The 22442-nt window shown below is 50.7% G+C and overlaps 10 protein-coding genes across 10 annotated transcripts; 4 read left to right on the top strand and 6 right to left on the bottom strand.

Annotated features, from left to right (window-relative positions):
• The first annotated feature begins 275 nt into the window (after positions 1-275).
• P168DRAFT_246105 (t-SNARE syntaxin) lies at positions 276-2349 on the top strand. Its single transcript, XM_024834033.1, has 4 exons — positions 276-969; positions 1038-1219; positions 1276-1839; positions 1890-2349. The coding sequence occupies exons 1-4, from the start codon at positions 714-716 to the stop codon at positions 1923-1925; spliced, it is 1038 nt and encodes a 345-aa protein (XP_024696524.1). The 5' UTR covers positions 276-713; the 3' UTR covers positions 1926-2349.
• Positions 2350-2381: 32 nt separating this feature from the next.
• On the bottom strand, positions 2382-3955 carry P168DRAFT_300723 (uncharacterized protein; the record flags this gene model as incomplete). Its single annotated transcript, XM_024838460.1, has 3 exons — positions 2382-3229; positions 3293-3814; positions 3873-3955. The coding sequence occupies 3 exons, from the start codon at positions 3953-3955 to the stop codon at positions 2452-2454; spliced, it is 1383 nt and encodes a 460-aa protein (XP_024696523.1). The 3' UTR covers positions 2382-2451.
• A 693-nt stretch (positions 3956-4648) lies between these two features.
• P168DRAFT_314060 (aromatic ring-hydroxylating oxygenase subunit alpha) lies at positions 4649-6134 on the bottom strand (the record flags this gene model as incomplete). The annotated part of the gene is made up of 5 exons (XM_024839733.1): positions 4649-4834; positions 4911-5136; positions 5197-5369; positions 5426-5724; positions 5792-6134. The coding sequence occupies 5 exons, from the start codon at positions 6132-6134 to the stop codon at positions 4649-4651; spliced, it is 1227 nt and encodes a 408-aa protein (XP_024696522.1).
• Positions 6135-6610: 476 nt separating this feature from the next.
• Positions 6611-8456, bottom strand: P168DRAFT_246103 (MFS transporter; the record flags this gene model as incomplete). Its single annotated transcript, XM_024834032.1, has 6 exons — positions 6611-6824; positions 6900-7208; positions 7283-7679; positions 7745-7855; positions 7939-8209; positions 8265-8456. The coding sequence occupies 6 exons, from the start codon at positions 8454-8456 to the stop codon at positions 6617-6619; spliced, it is 1488 nt and encodes a 495-aa protein (XP_024696521.1). The 3' UTR covers positions 6611-6616.
• Positions 8457-8936: 480 nt separating this feature from the next.
• P168DRAFT_314058 (Zn(II)2Cys6 transcription factor) lies at positions 8937-11174 on the bottom strand (the record flags this gene model as incomplete). The annotated part of the gene is made up of 5 exons (XM_024839732.1): positions 8937-9410; positions 9470-10359; positions 10416-10789; positions 10852-11049; positions 11116-11174. 5 exons carry the CDS (start codon positions 11172-11174, stop codon positions 8937-8939), a joined length of 1995 nt encoding a protein of 664 aa, XP_024696520.1.
• Positions 11175-11753: 579 nt separating this feature from the next.
• Positions 11754-13016, bottom strand: P168DRAFT_314057 (M20 family metallopeptidase; the record flags this gene model as incomplete). The annotated part of the gene is made up of 1 exon (XM_024839731.1): positions 11754-13016. One exon carries the CDS (start codon positions 13014-13016, stop codon positions 11754-11756), a length of 1263 nt encoding a protein of 420 aa, XP_024696519.1.
• Positions 13017-14592: 1576 nt separating this feature from the next.
• P168DRAFT_323129 (uncharacterized protein) lies at positions 14593-15052 on the bottom strand. Its single transcript, XM_024840655.1, has 2 exons — positions 14827-15052; positions 14593-14774 (listed from the first exon to the last, which is right to left on the bottom strand). The coding sequence occupies exons 1-2, from the start codon at positions 14980-14982 to the stop codon at positions 14739-14741; spliced, it is 192 nt and encodes a 63-aa protein (XP_024696518.1). The 5' UTR covers positions 14983-15052; the 3' UTR covers positions 14593-14738.
• Positions 15053-16589: 1537 nt separating this feature from the next.
• Positions 16590-17432, top strand: P168DRAFT_323128 (enoyl-CoA hydratase/isomerase family protein; the record flags this gene model as incomplete). Its single annotated transcript, XM_024840654.1, has 1 exon — positions 16590-17432. One exon carries the CDS (start codon positions 16590-16592, stop codon positions 17430-17432), a length of 843 nt encoding a protein of 280 aa, XP_024696517.1.
• Positions 17433-17662: 230 nt separating this feature from the next.
• P168DRAFT_286099 (enoyl-CoA hydratase/isomerase family protein) lies at positions 17663-18665 on the top strand (the record flags this gene model as incomplete). The annotated part of the gene is made up of 1 exon (XM_024836278.1): positions 17663-18665. One exon carries the CDS (start codon positions 17663-17665, stop codon positions 18209-18211), a length of 549 nt encoding a protein of 182 aa, XP_024696516.1. The 3' UTR covers positions 18212-18665.
• An 801-nt stretch (positions 18666-19466) lies between these two features.
• Positions 19467-22355, top strand: P168DRAFT_261947 (uncharacterized protein; the record flags this gene model as incomplete). Its single annotated transcript, XM_024834719.1, has 5 exons — positions 19467-20071; positions 20133-20474; positions 20793-21186; positions 21271-21341; positions 21400-22355. 5 exons carry the CDS (start codon positions 19467-19469, stop codon positions 22175-22177), a joined length of 2190 nt encoding a protein of 729 aa, XP_024696515.1. The 3' UTR covers positions 22178-22355.
• Between the last annotated feature and the right edge of the window lie 87 nt (positions 22356-22442).

The raw sequence follows: 22442 nt of genomic DNA, 5'->3' as shown, positions 1-22442 counted from the left end.
TGTTTCACAGAGATGACGTTTCAGGGGGAGGAGATTGACGTGGCCGGATTGAGAGAGATGGGTGGTCGAGGAAGGAAGTCGAGGAGGACCCAAAATTGCAAAGAGAACCGTGACAAAGAAAGAAAGAGGACTGGTCGGACAGATTAGCGAGGTAGTGGCGGCAAGTTCGGTCGAGATGAAGATGAAGCTGAAGATAGATCGAGATCACGATCAAGGACCAAATAGGAGGCCTTCTATTTAAGGCAGGTGGCTGCCTGAGGGGAAAGACCGTGCATTATTCGACCTGCATAACAGGTGGCTGGTGGCTGGTAAGGTGGCGTCTTGTGCATCACGTGTGTGACTGCGCTATTCCCGAATCGGACGGCTTCATTATCGTCCATCCCGAACGCAGCAGAAGAAAACACCGACGTAAGAACGGCTGCATCGATCTCTCTCTGCTCATCGTTGTCTGTGATGGCCTGGATTTGTGTCTAATTCTGTGGATTCTCTCTTGGTCACGATCTGACTGTGTTTCTTCTCACTCGTTTGACTATCTGCCTTTCTCGCCCCCATCCACGAAACCAGACACGTTTCCCGGTTGCCTGCCTCCTTATCTACGATTAGATCCACCTCGACATAGCGCTCCGATCGAGACACGCCACGACTCGAATTACCTTTTTGAATTACTTTTCTAAATTACAACGTCTATCCTTCACGATCCAACCGCCGACAAGATGACCGGTCCCTCCATACAAGATCGCACCAGCGAGTTCAACTCCATCCTGGGCCAGGCCCAGAAGCGCCTCACCACCAACAAAGTCGGAGCTCAACGGCAGGCTCTCCTGTCCGATGCACAGAGACGGCAGACTAATGGGTTTGCCGAGCCGGGAGTACCGGGGGAGAAGAGGAGGTCGGAGTTTGCCCGCCGCGCGGTGGAGATCGGGCGGGGGATAACGGGGACGACGGCCAAATTGCAACGGTTGGCGGAATGTGAGTGACAGAAGCTCTTTCAGTTGGAGAATGGCGGGGCGGGTTGGCTAACGGGATTAAATCAACAGTGGCAAAGCGGAAAACTCTCTTTGACGACAGACCGGTGGAGATCTCCGAGTTGACCTATGTCATCAAGCACGACCTGGCATCGCTCAACCAGCACATCGCCTCGCTGCAGGCCTTCACGCAATCCCAACATCCCAAGGCCAGCCGATCCAAGGCCGATCAAGAAGGGGAGCACAATGATAATGTAGGACGGATTGAAACAAGAACTTTGGGGCCATCGACGCTAACGGATCCATTTAGGTGGTGGTCATGCTGCAAGGCAAACTAGCTGACGTCGGCGCCAACTTTAAAGAAGTCCTGGAAGTGCGCACCAAGAATATCCAGGCGTCGCGATCGCGCACGGAGAACTTCGTCTCGTCCGTCTCGTCCAAATCCCAGAGCGCCCTCGACACGCAGCGCTCGGACTCCCCGCTGTACAACACCTCGGGCCGCCGGACGCCGCAGCCCGGCGGCGCGTCGGACCTGCTCACGCTGGAACCGTCGAATCCCTCGCCGCTGGGCCGCCCGAACATGCACTCAGACCAGCAACTGCTGGTGATGGAAGAGGCACAGACGAACAACACGTACATCCAAGCGCGCGGCGAAGCCATCGACGCAATCGAGCGCACCATCAGCGAGCTAGGCGGCATCTTCGGCCAGCTGGCGCAGATGGTCAGCGAGCAGTCGGAGATGATCCAGCGCATCGACGCCAACACGGATGACGTGGTCGACAACGTGCAGGGCGCCCAACGCGAGCTGATGAAATACTGGGGACGCGTGCAGGGGAATCGGTGGTTGATAGCGAAGATGTTCGGTGTTTTGATGGTATGTCACTCTTTATTTCTGACCCATTCAACTCATACTAACGATTTTAGATCTTTTTCCTTCTTTGGGTGTTGATATCAGGATAGAAACGCCTTTATCCTTGACCCACTTACTAATGTAATAATATCTTCTATTCACCTTGGGGCCGAGTCCGCTGCGCTGGACGAGCCTCAGCATTGCCACATTACCTGTCTGTCTCTATCTTACCTCTATCCCTGCCTATTTCTCCCTCTTGGCTGGGTAGACAAATCGCTCTATCTTTCACCCCCCATCTACCTCCACCTCTCGCTTGACGGTAATTGATTCATTGATTAACCGATTCCTTATGTCCTATGTGTCACCTACCTTACCCATCAGCTGGGATTTTTCATGTCTGGATATTGTAGTAAATATCTTACTTCGCTTTACTTTTTCCCTGTTATTTTTCTTTATCTCTTTTCAAAGTTGCCTTGTCTATCCTACCCTATTCTATAGACCAATGTTGATACCTGGGGTCTAATTTACTTGATCTTATATATATAAAAAATATACAAATAATATTCATCTCCTCGTAGGACCATAATATATATATATTTTAGACCCCCCAACAAAATTAATATAAAAATAAGTAAATCAAGAAACCACATCCACACAAAAAACACACCCCAACCGCACCCCAGACCCATGCAAAATATGCACGCTCTCCTCACAATCATGCGGAATCACCCCCCTCCGCACCATCTCCTTCTGCGCCGCCCCGAACCACACACTCTGCAGATCTGGTAGTGCGAGCGATAGCCTCTCGCGTCTGCCAGCGCGGCTCTGGCCACTCGGGGACGATGGATTGGGAGGAAGTGTAGGAGACGACAGCGCGACAAACTCAGCCCAGTCGTCGCGCATGCGCCAGAGGAATTCACGGCGGGGGGTCCAGCTGGATGAGGGGATGGAGATCGTGGAAGAGTGTTTGAGTTTTGTGGGGTGGTGGTGGTGGGATGATAGGGCTGATACTGCTGTTGCGATTGGGGAGGATAGGGAAGGGGACGGGAATGAGAATGAGAATGATGAGGCTGAGGGGGATGAGGATTGGTATGTGCGGTGGTGGTGGGGAGGAGGGGTCGTGTTGTCGGTTGTGGCTGCTCTGAAGAGGTCGAGGAGGCGCTCGAGGGTGGATGTTGTGAGCAGGAGACTGAGCCAGTTGTTGACGGAGGGGGAGGCGATGTCGGGGGCCATGAGACGGCGGGCGGAGGCGCAGAGGAGGGTCATGGTGTGGTGGGTTGTGAGGAGGGTTTGGGTATCCGTGAAGGGGGGCTGTTGGAGGATGGACTGCTGGGTTTTTATGATTCGGGGGGTGATCGTAGTGGCGTTGTTTGCTGCGGAGGCGGTGGATTCGAGGAAGAAGGCCAGATGGGTGCTTTTTGAGGTCAGTTGATGGAGCCATTGTTGATTTGATAGAGGGAAAGAAGTAGATACGTACATTGGAGCAAGAAGACGAGCCTGGAGCATCCCTACTCCCCGACTATACACGAGATCTTTCTCCGTTTTGGACGACGACCAGACCAGCTGCACGTCGGGATCAGTCTGGAGATGCTGCTGGACGACATGGTCCGCGAGGTAGTAGGACAGCCGGATGCAGGTCGTCCAGCATCGGGTGAGGTCAGCCAGGTATCCGAATGTATAGTCGACCCGGTCGTCAGGGGCGTCTCCATCGTTCGCGTACGTGGGCGGGGGCGGGGGAAACAGATCTGCGATGAAGGTCAGGTCGTCTCCTGGGGAGACGCCCATGGGGTTGACGACGTGGTGGTAGTGGCGTCGACGGCGGTCGAGCCATGCTTGGGCGATGGCGCATTCCCGTTTGCCGACTCGCCTGGAAAGGAGGCGACTGGTTAAGAGGAGATTGTAGATTGTGAGCAGATCGCAGTGGGATGTGATCTCGATCAGGACGCTATCGGGCAGCCGCTCCCAGATGGACTGCTGCTGGTGGTTGTCGGGTTGATGTCTGCGATGTCAGCCGGTTAGGGATGCGATGCGCGAGGGTGGTGATGGTATCAACCTACAAAGTCAACCTCCTCTGTCGCTTTCCATACTTTTTGACCCGATGGATCGCGTCGCGGAAGCGCCCGATAACATGCAGTCCCATGATTCTGGCATGATCTTCGTGGGATGGTAAGATGACTGCTTTGTGGCTCGTGTTGGCAGCTGTCTTTGATCAACTGATGTCTCAGAGACAATCCGCGATTATTCAGCAGCGCCGGACCCTGGCCGATATGAGTTGGATTAAAGAAGCGACGACCCACGGCTGGTTGGTCGAATGAGGTGGATGTGGGTGGATGGATTCATTTGTTCGAAACGGCTGGATCCGAAGATGCTGTCATTGTCATCTAAACGCCACCCAGCAAGATTTGCTGTGTTCTAGCTAGGTCTGCATCGCCATTTGCAAGAACAATATTGTGCCTGTTATAGGTGGTTATAGCTGCGGATTTCTGCTTCAATATACTCCCTGTCAATGGAATGATGGAGTGACAGTTCATCTATGTAAAAGATCGTGTAGATATAAATAGAAATATGTGGGGCCGATCTTGTTGAATCAGCCCTGCGCTGTGCACTGGCTGTCTCCACTATCGATATGCGTGTCTGCTTAACTGGTCTTTTAGGGCAGACATTCTTGTTTTGTCGGATGTAATCATGGCTGGTTATGGAAATACATGTCGGGATATATTCATATCTAGCCTGACCAAAACACGATTTGATATTTTGGTGGATGGCTGTCAGTACGTCATAGTATGCTGCAGTCGAATATATATAACCGAACTCGACATATCTTACTGCAACATCACCAATCCAAAGAACTCCCCGCAGAAGAGCAATCTAAGCTCCGACAGAATTCTAGCTCCTCCTCCACTTTATCAGTAGCAACATGCTCAGGCACAGCCGGCCAGATTTCCTTCCCTGCCTTCTCTTCCTCCTGTCGATGCTCGAAGAGCAACTTCCTCACCACTTGCTGGAAGTATAGCGGTCCCTGTATGGGTGTTAGATGTAGGATATAGGAGACTGGAAAAAACAACTAAGGGAAGAAAAGTAAATGTATAATTCACCTTCTCCGCCTGAGGATGTAACACCCCATTAGTGAAAATGCCCGCGTTGAGGTTCATCTGCGCCGCATTGCACAGATCCTTGTCCTCGCGCAGGACCTGCTTGAATAGCTCAGAAATACTGGTAAAGGCCTCATCAGAGGCGCCCTTATATCGGAATACCTCATACTCCATTTTCGTTCGGGAGGACGAGACGGGGACGCAGCGCATCAGGTAGAAGAAGGTAGATCTGTATCCGCTTAGCACACACTCTTCTAAATAACCCGGGAGGAGAGAGGAAGAGACAGACGAGATGGTGATCGACGCGTTCGGAAAGTAAAACGAACTGTTAATGTCGAAATCCGACGTTTGCTCCTTGTTGGTGTTGAAGTGCTGAATGAGTCCCCGGTCCGTGACGACGTAGTATTTGCTCAGGTCGGAAAGGCCGTTGATGGCGGGATGACCGGTGGGACAGTGATAGCACTGTATTATCAAATTTGATCAGTCATTGGAAGAGAGAGAGGGTAGCACCAGCATACCTCATTATAGTTATCTGCCAGAGTCTTCCAGTTATAATCCCCCACCATCTCCCACTGATGATCAAAGTGGTACTCAGACAGATCGAAGTGCTGGAGTCGGGGCTGCTCGTCCACGCCCACAAAGTCCTCTCCCCATGGCGTGGTAGGCATAGGGGATGCCTCTAAATTGACCCAGACGAAGCCAAGCCGATCCACATGGATGTGGATGGGGAAAAGGCCGTTGATAGTCTTGTCAAACCCCTCCAAATTCTGGTACTTGGGTGCTTTGGCCAGCTGTCCGTCGAGACCGTACGACCATCCTGCTTCTGTTAGCCCTAATCACCAGATACGAACATCGTTTCCAAACAGCCAAATAGGAACACATACCATGGTACTTGCACGCGATGATACGGGCCGTTCCGCAACCCGCCTCCATAACGGGATACGCACGATGGCGACAGACGTTGTGAAACGCGCGCAGACAGCCTTTGCGATCCTTGATGACGAATACGCTGTACCCGGCGATGTCATATTTGACGTATTCGCCTACGTTCTGGAACCGGACTTGGTGGGTGATGACTATCCATTTTTTGGAGAAGATGGCGCGGCGCTCGAGAGAGAAGAGGGACGGAGAACGGTACCAGAGGGCAGGGAGAGCGCGGTGCTCATCTTTAGGTGATCTATCGGGTTGGGTGGTGTTCGACTTGCCCAAGGAGAAGAGACGGTCCATTGTGCTGGTACTGGATGGATTGATACACTCTGAGATGGAATATTGGTCGTGAAAAACACTGGTGGCGTAAGGATTTATTCAATTTATTCACTACAATAATATATTGTCTGCTCGAGTCTGCAACTGTCATCTTTACAATCTATAGACTGATGTTTTCATGTGGATAGATGAACCTGAAGCCCTAACCCGGACCCGGGCCGCTCCCGTCTGCGGGGATGAAGGGATCATCCTGGGCAAAAGATATCAGGACAGATCCACTCTGTCATGACATTGTATGGTTTATATGTGTAGACGGTTCATTATTTCACTGACTGAAAAGAATGTATAGACTAAGATAGTCGTAGTATATAGTACCATAGAATGAAAAACAAATCCTTAAACCGCACTATACCCATATCCCAAACTAAACACGAGCAAAAACAACAGCAAGGACAAAAACGGAAAAAAAAAAAACCACCACCATATAGCCCTAGACACACAAATCAATCAAGATACGGCTCAAACGGCAAGACAAGCGACACAAACCCAATAGCTACAAACAACCCACAACACACAAAGATCGGAACCGACGAATAAACATCTCCCCAGGTTGTAATAAACGGCGACGTCAACGACGCCAAACGAGCACAGGCCAGCGTGAGTCCGCAACCAATGGCCCTATATGCGTCGGGCATGACTTCGGGGGTATATCTGCCTCGACATCAGCATGACATCCCTTTCGTTTTATTCCAACGACAAAACGTTTCAACGGGGAAAGAAACCCACCCATAAATCACCCCATACATAGCATTCAGCCAAAAGTTGATCAAACTCGAGAACGCCAGATTCTGCGCCTCGTTCTTGACAGTGGTAAACACCCCCGCGAAGATGGCGCAGATCCACGCTGTAACGGTGATGGAGCGACGGCGGCCGAGGAGGCGCGTCTGCACGAGGTACGCGCTGAGGAGGGGCCCTACAATGCCTACTGTTGATGAGACGGACCAGTCGCGGTAGGTCTGGTATGTGCTTCCCGTGCCGAGTTTGGCGCCGTGGCCTTCGAGGTAGTAGGGGAGGAAGATGACGTAGACGGGGTATCTGTGGTTGGTTTGATATTAGAAACTGATTCAAAAAGAAAGAAAAGAGGAAACAAAAGACAGAAAACAACTTACGCAACCCCAACAAGAACCCAGAGCAAGATCAGACAGATCATAGAGCGGAGTTGTCTCGATCCAGAGAACAAGCCCCGAAGCAAGCGGAGGGTTCGTTGCATGTCGTATGGATTCTCTCGCTCGTAGTGATGCAGCTCATCCACCGACAGGACAACAGAAGACTTATTAAGTCGGCTGATGATATTGACCGATGCGACAGCCTCGTTCAATTTACCTTGAGAGATGAGCCATTTCGGAGACTCGGTCATTCCCAACGCGAAGGATCGGACGATTGACATGGTTAGACAAAGACAGCCGATGATGATGTACAGATATCGCCATCCCATGTTGTCGGCTTTGGTGCATGTCTCTGACGTTGCGCCCTGCGGACAGCAGAAATTTACCACAAGTGGCCAGGCTGGACAGAGTCAGTATCAGTCAGTGCTTTAATTTCTGGAGGAAGAGTGAAAGATAGATACTTACCTATCAGCCCAGTCACAGCATTCCCCAGTCCCCACAAACAGGCAAGACCACTCAGTAGAAATCCCCACTTGCGAGGCAAGCATTCCGCCAAAACGGTCAAATCAATCGCCACTAGATAGATCAGCACTCACACAGCTCACAAACATAAGACGAAGGTAAAGAGAAAGACAGGGCAGAAGACGAGAAAATCTCACAATTCCCCCCACCAAAAAACGCCGCCAGCGCAATAAACACATTCAAGCCCGCCCAATTCGGCGATCCAGCACACACAGCCGTAAAGACCGAAACCCCAAATATCGACCCCTGCCACGCCCACCGTCGGCCGCATATATCCGCCAAAAACCCAAACGCCACGGCCCCGACGCCTAGCGCTGCATATTGGGTTGCGGGTAGTAGGGTGGCATACTGCGGCGAGAACTCCTTGGACGCCTGTGGCATGACCAGGCTGATGGAGACGAGCAGCATCTGGACAATCCGTTAGAACGGTAACGAGTATATCTGCGGCTCGTGCTGGACTTACCTGATCAGCAATGAAACCGAACCCGCACGACGCCAGCAGCTGCCACTGGTAGCGGCCCATGCCGATTGCCTCGATAGCATTCTGGATGATGGTGTCGTTTGGGCTGGAGGGCTCTGGTGCATAATGAGGGGCGGTTTTGCCTTCCGATACGCTGGGCGTCTGGGTTAATTCGTCTTTCTTTTCGGCATCCATGATTGGGTTTGTAGAAATTCTAAAAGGTGGTGAAAGAGGAGAGGATATGGAGGGGGATATCTCGCCCCTTTGATGTCTTCTCACTTTCCCTTCCACTAGAGAAGACAAAGATCGACCGTGTTTAGTCCACTTTGGGGCGAAGTCCGGGGAAAGACACCGTACGCTATCTTGAATGCCGAGATAGGGCTTTCCCGGGACACGGGACGCGGGCCGTATCCGCCAGTTGATATTATTGCATGGCACGAGGACTACTTCTTGTGGCTGTTTATGGTAGAAATGTGATGAGTTGTAGAGTACATGCTAAACATATCGCACACATGCGTAGGTAGCTAACCATTCGAATAGATCCAACCGTGCCGATTCAATGTCCACCACTTCCGTACTAACTCGGGGACAACCGGCATCATCGTTTGCACCGTATATATGGGTTGAGGAATATGCACAATACAGCCAAAGGATCCCTAAGAGAAGAGGGAGAAGTCACAAAGACGCCAAATTCCACCAATCCTCAATCGCCCTCCCATAACTCTCGGGCGCCAAAAACAAATTCTCATGCACTATCCCATCCAACGGATCCCCCACCAAGCTATGAAACTCCCCCGACAACGTAGACGGATCACCCAGCGCCGCGGCAAAGCCCGTCGCTGGAGGAGTGGTCACCAAATCTGGAGGATACGCGTCCAGGTCCCTGGCGACCGTCTGGTGTCCTGAGATGCCAGCGGAGCCGACGAGGGGGAATTCCGGGCCTGGTGTCATCATGCGTGAGGCGGCCGGTCTGGTGCTTGAGTTGAGTAGGGAGTTCCCGAAGAGGGACTTAGGGGCGGATGAAGATGGCGGTGACTGGCTGGCGTGGTCGTAGACGAGCAGTTCCCATAGGAGAGGGGCGTCGATGGACCAGGTGCGGTTTTCGGGGTTTCGGGAGATGCTCTCGCGGAGTTGGTGTAGTTTGTGTGACTAGCATTAGTAGAGGGTTAGTAGAGCTGGAGAAAGGTCTGTATGGGATGTAGACTGACCATGTTTTCGAGGTGTGGCCATCGCGTGGCAAGCGTCTGCAGAAAGCGCACGCACTTCTCGTATCCACTTTTTGCCTTATCGCGCAAGTCCTGGTCTTCGACGAAGCTGTGCTGAAGATGGATAGTAGCGACTACGACAACGCAGGCGCCGATCGTGGGGTCAAAGACTTCAAACCCCTTGTGATCGATGAGGTCGATTAGGTGGAGGACCCAAGCCGTGCACGCTGTGATAGCTTCGAACGACTGCCGCAGGAAAGTTAGCGGCATGGTGTGTCGGAAGCTTCGCAGTCGCATGGATAGGAGAAACGGGTGGTTCAGCAGACAGGGGATGGCGAGGTACACGAACTGGAGGAAGAGCCACGGGCCCCAGAAGTCGCGACGCTGCTCCAGCTCGGCCAGACTGTGGCTGTGAAAGCGGTTTGCATGGTATCGGAATTTTAAGGGGACGCGGCTGTCAAAATCCGTGTGCCAGTATGTCACGATGGAGTAGTCAGACCGTGAGAACCAGGGCGGCGGCGAGGCGGGGTCAACTCGCGTGGCGGCGTAGTTCATGGCGAGGGCCCATACTTCGGTTAGTTGGATTGTGTAGGGAAATAGACCTAGGTCTTCCTGGGGACTGGTTACTCCTGGATACTGGGGAATGGCGACGGGTTCGTGCGAGGATGAGAGGCCGGATCGTGTGTCGAAGGGGGTGAGGACTCCGGATTTGAGACGGTGGGTTTGGATTCCGTCGCCTTGGATGTTTTTTAGCAGTTCGATACTCCATAGACAGCGTCGCTTTTCGTCTGTTTCTGTGTGGATGTTGCCTAGCACCTCGCCGGCGAGGTTGACTCTTTGAGCGAGGTAGGTGGCCATGTTGAGGGTCAGGCCTGCCTGAGTGATATTCCCGGCTATTATTGTCAAAATTCAGCTCTGTTAAATGCACCAGATTGGTGGTGGAGCTTACTTGAAAATTCGTAGAGGGCCAATAAGCAAAGCGTCTGCAACGAGGAGACCTCCAATCTTCCATAGTTAACTCGCTCCATGACCAAAGAGCGAGCCCTGGTGGCATGGCCACGAAGAGCAACACCAGCCGCCGCCGGCCCAGCAGCAAACCGCAGACTGATCGCCTGAATTGCAAGAACGAGCTCCGAATCTCTCGAAGTAATCGACTCGACAAACCCTTCAGGATGGAACAAAGGAAGCGGTTGGTAGTTGCAGCATCTCAAATAGAGATGCGCCGCCATGGTGCTGATGGTGTCCGCCTGAGTCTCATTACTGGTAATCGAGCAAGCCCTAAGTTCCAGGGAAGCCGTCGCCAGCGTCGGCTCTTGCTTTGCGCTGTCATGCCCAGACAATCGTTTACTACAATGTGTACACGCACAGCAAGATGTACAACTCACCTCAAGCAACCGAGCAATTCCTCGATGCGACCCTCTAAGCTCTCCAGTCGTCTCGCCTGTTCAGTCAGGCGAGACTCGACCATGTCCGACGACCCTCTAAAGTCTCCGAAATCACTCTGGGAGTAAACACATTGCTGGCCCAGGCGCTGGCAATACGAGCATTCTGGTTTTTCCCCGGGACAGCGGGACTTCTTTCTTCTGCGATCGACTCAGTTATGCACGAAACGAGTGCCAAAAAGGGCAGTATTAGAAGCATCACCCTACCGACATGGATCACAAGCTTGACGGGCCCGCTTCGAAGGTCGGGGTTCATCGGCTGACATGGTTCTTGCGTGCTGCCTTGATATGGTCAACCCGGATACGGCCCTGGAGCGGATGGATCCCGGCCACACATCGCAGAGAGTATCTGTTATGAGGATGGGGGGTTGTTGGATGTGCGGAGAACACAATAGGGCCGAGCTTTCCTATCGGGTTATCTGTGCGGGGTATGGTGGAGACGGCGATATCATCCTGATTGACTAGTCATTACCTTGGCTATCTTCGAAAGAGGTTCAATTGAATTGGATGCGGGATTATTGTAGATCGCTTGTAGTCGGGGGAAGTTGACGAGCATCAACAAGACCAATCCATGTTTACACTACCTACAGGCCATGCTTACTCGTGCTGCTGCAGTACTGTGTGTGGGGAAGTTCGTTTCTTGGAGCAAATAGTCATGGACGAAGTTAGATGGCATCCTTCTCCACGGCGGGACGCTCGGTCCTCCTGATCATCTCCAGTATCATGTATTGGTCCGTCAATGGCCTGATAATTCATCACAAATTCGATGAAACAAGCCACCATAATCAAGTATCCCGATAGTGCGTACCAAGCTACGTACTAAGTGGCACTGGCTGATGGCAAGGTCATTTTGTCAAAAACGTCAAAGCGGCCATGCACAACGCATCCACCCCAGCCCTCATAGTTGGCTGGATAGCAGGCGCAAAGAGAGCGGAGTGATTCCCGGGAATTTGGTCCATGAGGTGATCGACCCCCTGGGCCCGATCCCAAACGCGCGGATCCACACCCCCAATAAACCAAAAGCAGGACGGAATACCGTCACACGTAGCCAGTGTGGAAAAGTCTTCACTGACATTAGTCCGCTGCGTGTCACCATCGAAATGTTCAAAATGGCTGGCGAAAGACGCAGCCAACTGAGACGCCACATCGGCATCATTCGAAGTCGGCGGGAACCTCCTCGTGGGCGTGAACACCGGCTCCTTGGGCGACCCACTCGCCAAACATTCGGCCTGAACAATGCGCTGAATTGCTCCGAGGATCTTATCTCGAGTCTCCAGCTTGACAGACCTGAAATCGATACCGATCTCGGCCCGGTCCGCAATGATATTCTCCGTCTGACCAGCTTGCAGACTCCCCACCGTCAAGACCGCCAGATCGCTGGGATCCACCTCCCTGCTCACAACACTCTGCAATCTCACCACAACATGCGCCGCCAGCAGCACCGGATCCACCGTCTGATGCGGCAGCGATCCATGGCCACCACGCCCGAAGAGCGTGATCTTCATGCTATCAGCAGCAGCCATGATCGTGCCGGGCCGCGAGGCCACACTCCCCGCACGCAGGCGCATCACATGCTGACCGAAGACATAATCAGGCCGGGGGATCTTTGAGTAAAGCCCGTCGTTGACCATCGCCTGCGCACCGCCGCCCCGCTCCTCGTTCGGCTGGAACAGCACAATCAGCGTCCCGCTCCATGCGTGCGTGCTCTTCACGAGCGTCTCCGCCGCGGCAAGCAGACAGGTCATGTGCATGTCGTGACCACAGGCGTGCATCACGGGCTTCTCAACGCCGTCCTGGTCGTGCATGGTGATTGTGCTCGCGTAGGGCAGGCCCGTCTGCTCCTGGACGGGAAGCGCGTCCATGTCAGCGCGCAGGAGGACGGCCTTCCCGTCGCCATTGCGCAGGACTCCTGCCAGCCCGTAGCCTCCGATGTTGGTGTGGAGTTCGAATGCCTGCAGTGCTGACAGGTGGGCGGCGACCTTTGCAGAGGTGTATTGTTCTTGCAGTGACAGCTCGGGGTGCGAGTGGAAATGCTTGTATAGATCCTCGTAGGGAGCGAGGTCCACAGCCTCGGCTGCCAGGATATCGGATAAGTTTGCTTGCGCCATCTTTGCTCACACCCCAGGGGGAAGATAAGGTGGGAAGAAAAGGGGGAAGCTGGATCAAGGCGGTGATGAGTAGGAAGTGATGGACGTTTGTTCAGCCCCTCCATGAAGATGACACGGCAAGGTGGGGGCAAACAAAGACAATCGTCTGGCTAGCTATGTTTGCATCTCTTAGTGAGTCCACGTATATTAGTCATTTTTTTGTAATCCGTTAACTCAATTTAATAGTTAATAGTTATAGTTGACGTTTTCACCTTTTTTACCACTAAGTTTGAGCAACAAAAGCATCATGCACGGTGGATTCCGAAAGGAACCCAACCTGTAGGGTCAAAGATCAGTACATCACTTCTAGTATAATTCGGTTGTCTCTGCCAAAGCCGGTAACATGCTGCAAACCGCTTTCTTCGTATTTCTACTTCAATAGATGTCAATCCCAATATTATATTTGGAGTAATTCCAACAACCCTCACTTTCAATCAACGGCATGAGGAAACCCGACGTATCATCCACCTCGGAGGAACCTGGTTTATAGCACATTACTAGAGAAATAACTCCCATGACATACTCCTCGATTATACTAAAGGTATTCCAGCAAGAATCCCGCAAGAAGATGGTGGTGTCTGACTGGGAGGGCTTAAGGCTCCTTGTCCTCATAATCTTGGATCAGGGTACACTGCACGAAGTACTTACAGTACCCCAAACTCCGGGGTACGCGGCGCAAAAATAGCCAGATGTGCATTTGTCAGAGTTTGAATAGGTATTGCATCGGTGCCAAGGGGAAATATCGGCCATGACTGAGGTGGCACAGGCTAGGAAGATTACGGAGAGAAGTTTCATGGTAGACTAGTAGATCAAAAAAAAGGATTGGTTTTCAAGAGGTTTTACTAGGTAGTATACTGAATTAGACCGAGATAGGATGAGTTAGATTACAGTAGCAGGGGAAAAGCTGTCTTATATAGCTTGCTAACTACCCATGCTTGGGGTTCATTCTTGGGCTTTACTATATTCAGCTGGTATCCTCTGGCTCAGCTCATGATTAATATGGAATGTACATGTAGCCCCTTGTTGTCCTTATTATGCATGTCCACCCAGCCATCGTGCGTGCAGCTGGTATTTGTGGACTGCGAGACATGTAGCCAGTCAACATGCTGGCTGATTTGTGGTGTTTCCCCGCAAAAATTATTATTTCAGCCACCATTTTGTGATCACTTGGCTCAAGTAAATATTGGGATCACATTCATGTTACTAAATACATTCAAGAGCGATGAAACATAGATGCACTGCACTGGTTAGATCACAAGGAACCGGATCTACACCCAGGTCAATGCACAGTTGTTGAAAAGAACACCATTCGGCGACAAAAGATATCCAGACACGTTTGGGCTCTATGGGGCATTTATCATAGCATTTTATATTATGACACGACATCAGTATACAGTCGCACAATCCGAGTGACTCCATCAATACTGATAACAAGCAACAAGGCCAAGTCTCTACTTTACATCTTGACCCTACTCGAAAGCTCAAATTTTAGTATTCTGATTTTGATATGTCCTATTCAGTTGACAGTAAGGGAGAACCGGATACATGCATCACCCCTGAAGAACTAGATAACAGAGCACACCAAAGAGACAGGACACAACTCTCATAGCATACTCCCTCAATATACCTAATGTTCTCCAACAACCACCTCAAAAAGTGATGGTGGTATGTGACCGAGAGGACTTATTCACCCCCGTTGATGTGGAAGTCAGGGACACACTGCACGAACAGTCAGTTGTTAGTGGGATCAAAAGTATTCAATATCACTTACATGACCCTGTCCTCCAGGAAGTCCGGGATGATTGGGCTCGCATTTAAGGCCTGGATTGCAGAAAGCACCTGGATAGGCAGCACAAGGCTCGCCAGGGCCGCGTTGGGCCATGACTGCGGTGGCACAGGCCAGGAAGATGACGGAGAGGAGTTTCATGGTGGATTCTCAAAGAGGAGTTTGGTAGATCCAAGATGATCGGTTTTCAAAGGTTTCGATGGGCGGTAGATTGGATTGGATTGAATGAAGACGGGATAAGAGAGAGCACAGCAGCAGGAGTAACGCTGCCTTATATAGTTTGCCAATTGCCTATGTTTGGGGTTTACTCTTAGGTTTTGCTGTATCTGGTTGATGTTCTCCAGCTCAACTCATGTTGTGTTTGACCGAGTTACTGTGGACGTAGCTCCTGGTTGCTCTTGGTACTGCATATCCAGCCAGCCACCATGCGCGCGGCCGGTATCTTGTGCTACCCAGCAAGGAATCCCCATGTAAGGAAGCCATAATGTGCAAAAGGGTCAGCAAAGGAATGTATTGGAAAATGATCGAAAAATGGAAAGATCATCATAACAGGAGGTGAAGGTAGTGGGACTTGTGAGGCCTGGCTGGCTTCAAGTTCCATCCCATGGACTTGCATTTTGCAGCTGTTTCAGCCAGTTGGATCAGCGAGGTAGACGACTACCCTAGGTCAACTACGCCAATGCTATAAAAACAGCAAGGAATTGGTTTTCCAGCAAAGAAGCAAGCAAGGATTGGATTTGCAAGGGCATAACAAACCAGGTTCACTACCATTGGCCAAAGATGGATGTCCCAGGATTGTCGGCTATGTAAGGGGAGGTCAAGTACATTCTGTGGAGAAGTCACTTCGTTTGCATGGATTATAGAATACTTTGGCAACCTGTCAGGAGGATTATACTAACGACAACTAACAGAAAGAATGTCTCTAGTTCAAGTGAATGTAGGGAGGTATGCAATATTGTGTCAGATCTTTAAACCCACACACCGAAACGTACTAAATTCCATCTGAGAATGTGTCCAAGTGGGAAAAATGTGTCCAGGTTAAGACTTGCTCTGGATTGTCAACACTCTATGAGAAATATTGCCTTGTCCAGGCTGTTTGTCTATCTCTCAGCCCAGTTTGCTATTTCCCCGAATTATTTGGGTATACTGCGCTAATGGCTCTAGCAAGCCACTTTACTATATTATAGTCAGCTGGACAAACATCAACGTCATTAATAGCAGTGCCCTACCTACTTCGCGGGTGGGGAATTTCGCACTAAAAGATAGCTACTTCAATTAGTCCACAAAGATTACCATGTCACTTTGGGCTTCGCAACCGGTTAGCCCATCTTCGGCGAGAATTTCAGCAGCTCGTGTAGAGCTAGCTGCCAGCCAGTCTATGAACCTGATACCTGAAGGTAATCCTACCACAACAAACTCGAGGCTAAGGGAGATCTGGGACTGTAGACTGGACTGGCCATGTCATACTGCACAGTGACAATGCTCTTACTTATGATAAGTACACGGTCATCAGAATACATGATACTCAGCCTCGTGAAAGAGAAGGATACTCAGCCTCGTCAAAAAGAGAGCCAGCGCGTGAAAATTGGTGTCTCGGACCGAGGTACAGCTTCGACATTTCGTAGCCTCGTTCACCCACTGCGGAGCATATATCCAGCAAATGCCATACCGCCGGCGTGGAATTCTCAACACCCCTTTCTACACTAAGTCGCGATAGGAATATTCCGAACAACATACCATACAAAATCATGTCCAGCAATGTACTCTGCCACTCCACCCCAGAGGGCATTACCACCCTTACCATCAACCGCCCACACCGCAAAAATGCCATTGACCCGGCAACAGCCAAGGTGCTCTACGAGAGAATTCGCACATTCGAAGACGATCCAGCCCAAAAGGTATGCATCCTCACAGGGGTGGGAAATACCTTTTGCGCGGGGGCAGACCTCAAGCAAGTGACCAGCAGTACCACCGCCACCAGTGCGGACGCCCAGCCCAAATACCAGCGCCATTTCGACGAACCCCCCGCCTCAGGAGAGCCGTCATTGGCACCCCTGGGACCGTCGCGCCTGCAGGTTAAGAAGCCCGTGATTGGGGCGATTGCGGGCTACGCGGTCGCTGGCGGGCTGGAGTTGAGTCTCCTCTGCGACATGCGGGTCGTGGAAGAGGACGCCGTGTTTGGCGTCTTCTGTCGGAGATGGGGCATCCCCCTGATTGACGGCGGGACGGTCCGTTTGCAGGCGGTTGTTGGGCTGGGAAGGGCGCTCGATATGATTTTGACGGGTCGGGCTGTGGGGGCTAGGGAGGCGCTTGCTATGGGGTTGGCGAGTCGCGTGGTGCCCAAGGGGAAGGCCCTCGATGAGGCTACTGCGATTGCGAGGCAGTTGGCGGGGTTCCCGCAGCTTACCATGAATCAGGATAGAGACTCGTGCTATTACAGTGCGTATCAGGCTAGCTCATTGCAGAATGCGCTGCGATGGGAACATGTTCACGCCATGCCGGTCCTGGAGGTGGAAAGTGTGAAGGGGGCTGCTAGGTTCAGTGGTGGTGAGGGAAGACATGGATTGTTTAAGAAACATTCCAAGTTTTGATCGTGGCCAGAGAGTAAAAACCTGCTTGAATGAAATTACTTACCTTTGATTCGCATGATCTATGATATCTGTCGCGTGATAACGCAGCGAGATGACCTCGGTTGGGACAGTCTATCAACAAGCGGGGTGCATGTGGTATGATGTCGCCCAAAACCTGATAATCGAGATATATATAGCGACTACCAACGGGAAACTGGCTATTCCTTCGAAAATACGTAGGAATCGTTGCCATGGTTTCCCCATCTGCAGCAAACGTCGTCACCAGCGTCGCGCGACGTCTGAACGGGGACGTGGTGACTGTCACCATCTCCCGGCCATCCAAGCTCAACAGCCTAAATGTGTCTCTATTGGAGCTGTTTACAAATACAATCCAGGAGCTCCCTCAACGATACCCTAACCTGATGGCAGTCGTGATCACTGGAGAAGGCAGCAAGGCGTTTGTCGTCGGTGCCGATGTCAGCGAGATAAGTATGGTGGATACCCCCGCAGCAGCCCGCCAGTTCATCACCAAATTCCACCTCGCCTTCAAGAGTATCCGGGAGTGTCCAGCTCCGGTGATCGGGCGAATTAATGGTTACGCGCTGGGGGCGGGCTTGGCCATCGCTGCATCTTGCGATTTTCGGGTGGCTAGCAGCAATGCAGTCTTCGGGATGCCAGAGGTTTGGTTTCTCAACTTTCCTCTGTGTATTCTATGGTCTAGGATAAATCTAGGTCTGATTGTGAATAGGTGCGCATTGGGGTACCAAGCGTGGTTGAATCAGCCCTATTTCCTGGGTTGATTGGCTGGGGACGGACGCGTCGACTGCTCCTGCTCGGTGAGAATGTCGCAGCTGAGGAGGCTCTTCAATGGGGTCTGGTTGAGAAGGTCGTCCAGCCAGCTCGCCTCGACCAAGCTGTGGATGAGTGGCTTCAGCATTTGGAGAAGAATGGTTCGGTGGCTGTTCGGCAGCAAAAGGCACTGATGCTGCAATGGGAGCGGCTGGGATTGGAAGATGGGATCCGAGCGGGCATACCAGTATTCGGAGAGTCATTTGCAGGTGGCGAGAACGGAGAGCCAGCAGAGCCATCTCGAATGACTGCGGAGTTTTTGAAGATGAAAGGAATCAAGAAAGATGGTGGCGGATCTAAGATATGATGTGGATCAATATGCTCGACGATCCATAGCGGAGCTCACTTGATTGTAGTCGTCTTCTTTGGCGAGATAGCTAGATTCCCTGAGTTTCTGGGTTAGACGTACGTAGAATATTGAGATTCTTTGATAGTTAGTAGGTGACCACTGCTCATGAAACGGATCTTTGTATCAGTATAGTCCACATTTCGTTCGCTGGCGGGGGAATTTGCAGTATTTAGTTTCTATTGGCCTGGAGTGGAACGTATTGACTCGAGTAATGAGTATATTCCTACGTCTTATAGCCTTATGGTCATTACTGTTGTATAGTATCGGTCCTACTATCACTTATTGATGAAGATATGAAATACATCACTTTTGGTCATTACATTCATCTAGTTACTTTCTCTCTCTACTCTAGAGCTTCCTGTTCAACTCCCCATGAAAGAAAGTAGTCACTAAGATTAGTACAATTTCAATATTAGCATAAAGGCGTCTGAGACAGGCGGAATGCTATCTCTTGACAATTTTACCGTGGATGCATACCTCGCCATATCGATATTAAAGGCTTGTTCAATTTATCGTTGGGCTTGAATGCGGCTACCTTTTCGAGGCTTTTCCATGTGTTCTCTCAAGAGGGGTTTGACGATCATTAACTGTTTGGTAGAGCATCAGCTGTGCAACGGACAAGGCTATAGCCTGTAGCGAGCTCCTAGTTGAAAAAAATATGCGTACATAAATTTCTCATCTCCAACCTCAATTCTCTAAGCCTTGTAGACTCAATTTCAACCATCTTAGTTGAGCAGAACGATGCTTCCAAGCCCTTGAACTGGCACTGGCAACTACTTCTAACATTAAACCCCTTCTATCGTACTTGATACATTTCCGTTTTCCCCGATTCCTAATTTTAATTCTTAATCAAGACCATGAGAAAAGAGAGCAAGGGATCGAGGATAAGCGATTGGACTTTTATTCCATCATCATGGCTACCACAGATAAAGTATTCTGATGTTTCCAAGGAGTCGCCGTTGAGCGACATTCGCAAAGAGCGGCCCACCTCCAGTCTGTCGTCATCGACTAATATCCTTCCGGTGCCGAAGACACTGCGCCAGGATACATATGAGGACGGGAGGGAATGGATTAGAGGGGCATTGCTGTGTACCTGTGCTGCGGGGGCAATCTTATCCCTCAATATCATCCTCACAGTTATCGCGACTGCCCTAGGCCTCTCAAAGCATGGAGGAAGCTTCCAAGCAATAAATGTTTACGAAGGAAGCTGTCCGATGGCGAGTAACTGGGCCACTGGATTACATGCGTTGATCAACGTCCTCAGCACTTTTCTCCTCGCTGCCAGTAACTATGTGATGCAGTGCTTGGGTGCGCCTTCCCGAGCTGATGTCGACAGGGCTCATCGGAAGCGCAGGTGGTTGGATATCGGTACTTTCAGTGTGCGGAATCTCTCAGTTCTGAACAATAAACAGCGGATCTTGTGGGGACTGCTATTGGTAACGTCGACGCCAATTCATATGGTGTGAGTGTAATATCTTTCAATTGAGAGTCCCATGAAAGTTAATCATCGACTATCCTGATAGATATAACTCGGTGATCTATTCTACGGTCTCGGCATTGGATTATGCTATCCTATTAGTTCCCGACGATCTGGCCTCCAATGAACCTCTTGCGGCAGCAGATGACAACTTTGAACGTGGTTTTTTCAATACCGTTGGCACTAGCGCTGCTGATATACAGACCGAGATGTTCAACGGCACATATAGAGATGTGGAAGCGCAGGAATGCTTGGACGCATACAACACAGAGTTCAACAGTGACTTGGGCACTCTCATCGCGGTTACAAACCGCCATTTCTTCCATAACACGACAGTTTTGAAAGCCAGGATCGATAGTGGACTTTTCTCAGGAACTATGGACACGCCGTTTGTGGCCTCGTCACTGTATGGCTACGTTACGGCATCTAAAAGAACAACCCAGGAGCTGGTGGAACATCATAATTTCATAGTACCAGTCTCACATTTTGAGTACCCATCGTGGGTCGTGACTGTGCCCAATCCTGCAATGCCTTCACAGGAGGCTACTTTCGACTTGGAAAACGGGTGGGACGCTGTTTTTACCACACCGACTTCGGAAGACTGGAAACACGACCTCAATAGGCTTTGCAAGTACTTGATCTTCGACAATCCGGACCGAGAGGCATTGGATGAGTATCTAAATACTCCTGGGAACTGGATCAATAGCTCATGGGCCGCAAATATTACCTTTAAACACGGCAAAGACCCAATATACCCAAATCAACTTGGCATTGGTGGCGATCCCATAGCTTCGCTTTCGTTCCCGGAGATACCCGTTTCGCGGTGCATGATTAAGCAGAGAAGATCGCTCTGCCAGCTGACCTATAGCCCGGCAATCGCAGTCGTTGTAATTGTGTCCAACATGATAAAAGTCGTCTGCATGTATTTGACAGCCAGAACCAGTCGGACACATCTCCTATTGACTGTTGGCGATGCTATATCATCTTTTCTGGCAAAGCCGGATCAGGTGACCCAAGGCCAAAGAAATACGATGCGTCCGTCTGACGGATCGAGATCCTCCTCTATTGTACCAGGGCCTGGTCAGCAAGAAGACCAGTACGTATATCGTCAGGTTTATTATACCGCACTAGTGCCAATGAATTTCCTGTTTCGGGGACAGGCATTCTCAGCAACTGTTGAAGAGTTTGTTCCGGGGGGACGAAAAAAGTGGTATCGGGCCGTCAGCACAAAACGATGGATGATGGCCCTTACTTTGTAAGTCGCCTCCCTATCGCTTTGAAACCGCCGTGCTCTGACCCATTTATGTTTCCAGCTTTGCCTTCTGTGCGCTACTTTCTGTAGTACTATTCCTATTGGCATTTCGTTTGGTAGGCAGCTTGTCAGCTGCGTGGGACTTGGGCTTTGGGAAGTTCAACGGAAACAACAAAATCACGAGTCCAGGGATAAGAGAAAACACTCTATCACTGGTTCTTCTCACCAACACACCACAACTGGCATTATCTATCCTATATTTCTTATTCAACGGAATTTTGACCTCCATGCTGGCCGCAGCGGAATTTAACAACTACGCCGTCCGAAGAAGACCACTCCGAGTTTCCTGGCCCAAAGGCGAACAGCGATCAACCTACTACCTAAGTCTGCCTTACCGATACAGCGTACCGCTGATCTCAATTTCTGCAGCGTTGCACTGGCTTCTTTCGCAGAGCATCTTCTTCGTCAACATCGTAGCTTATGATGTGCACGACGAACCCGTTGTCGGGGAGTCTGTGCGAGGTTGCGGCTACTCGCCATTTCCTATGTTCATCATTCTTCTCACGTCGGGTATACTTTTCATAATATTCTATATACTAAGCACCCGTTGGTTCAAGTCTCCGATGCCCCTGGCTGCTGAGAAGAGTGCTTCTATAAGCGCAGCTTGTCATCCTCCACCGGACGACTGTGATGCCGCATTGAAGCCGGTGATGTGGGGTTATAAAGTGTGGCAAGATGAGTGTGATGTGGACTCGCTGAGTACTAGTTCTAGGACTGGACTCTCGGAGACATTGCATACTTGCTACACGTTTACATCCAAGGAAGTAGTAGCCTGCTAGCCCATTTGCACAGATGATTTGGAATTTTATCTTCTTTGTGAACCAGACTTCACCTTCACTGTTATTCTATCTATTTAAGACGCCGGGGCATGGGATTCTATTACCATGCAAAGCCAGTGGACGCGTATCATAATCTATATTCTACTTTTTGGATAGTATAATTCATGACCGAAGATGGCCAAAGGAATTCTCGCCAAGATTCTCAAAACCCAGTCATCCACTGATCAACCATATTTCATGCCAGTTGATTATAAAACGTGCTTAT

This window comes from Aspergillus campestris, assembly GCF_002847485.1.
Source record: "Aspergillus campestris IBT 28561 chromosome Unknown P168scaffold_1, whole genome shotgun sequence".
Taxonomy (NCBI): domain Eukaryota; kingdom Fungi; phylum Ascomycota; class Eurotiomycetes; order Eurotiales; family Aspergillaceae; genus Aspergillus; species Aspergillus campestris.
The sequence above is the reverse complement of the archived record's forward strand: the minus strand, read 5'-3'. Positions and strand labels throughout refer to the sequence as shown.

Coding starts and splice junctions, on each gene's coding strand:
- P168DRAFT_246105 (XM_024834033.1), top strand. CDS start 714: ATGACCGGTCCCTCCATACAAGATCGCACCAGCGAGTTCAACTCCATC. Junction 1,220..1,275: donor AAGGGGAGCACAATGATAAT/GTAGGACGGATT, acceptor GGATCCATTTAG/GTGGTGGTCATGCTGCAAGG. Junction 1,840..1,889: donor AGATGTTCGGTGTTTTGATG/GTATGTCACTCT, acceptor TAACGATTTTAG/ATCTTTTTCCTTCTTTGGGT.
- P168DRAFT_323129 (XM_024840655.1), bottom strand. CDS start 14,982: ATGAAACTCCTCTCCGTCATCTTCCTGGCCTGTGCCACCGCAGTCATG. Junction 14,775..14,826: donor TTCCTGGAGGACAGGGTCAT/GTAAGTGATATT, acceptor CTGTTCGTGCAG/TGTGTCCCTGACTTCCACAT.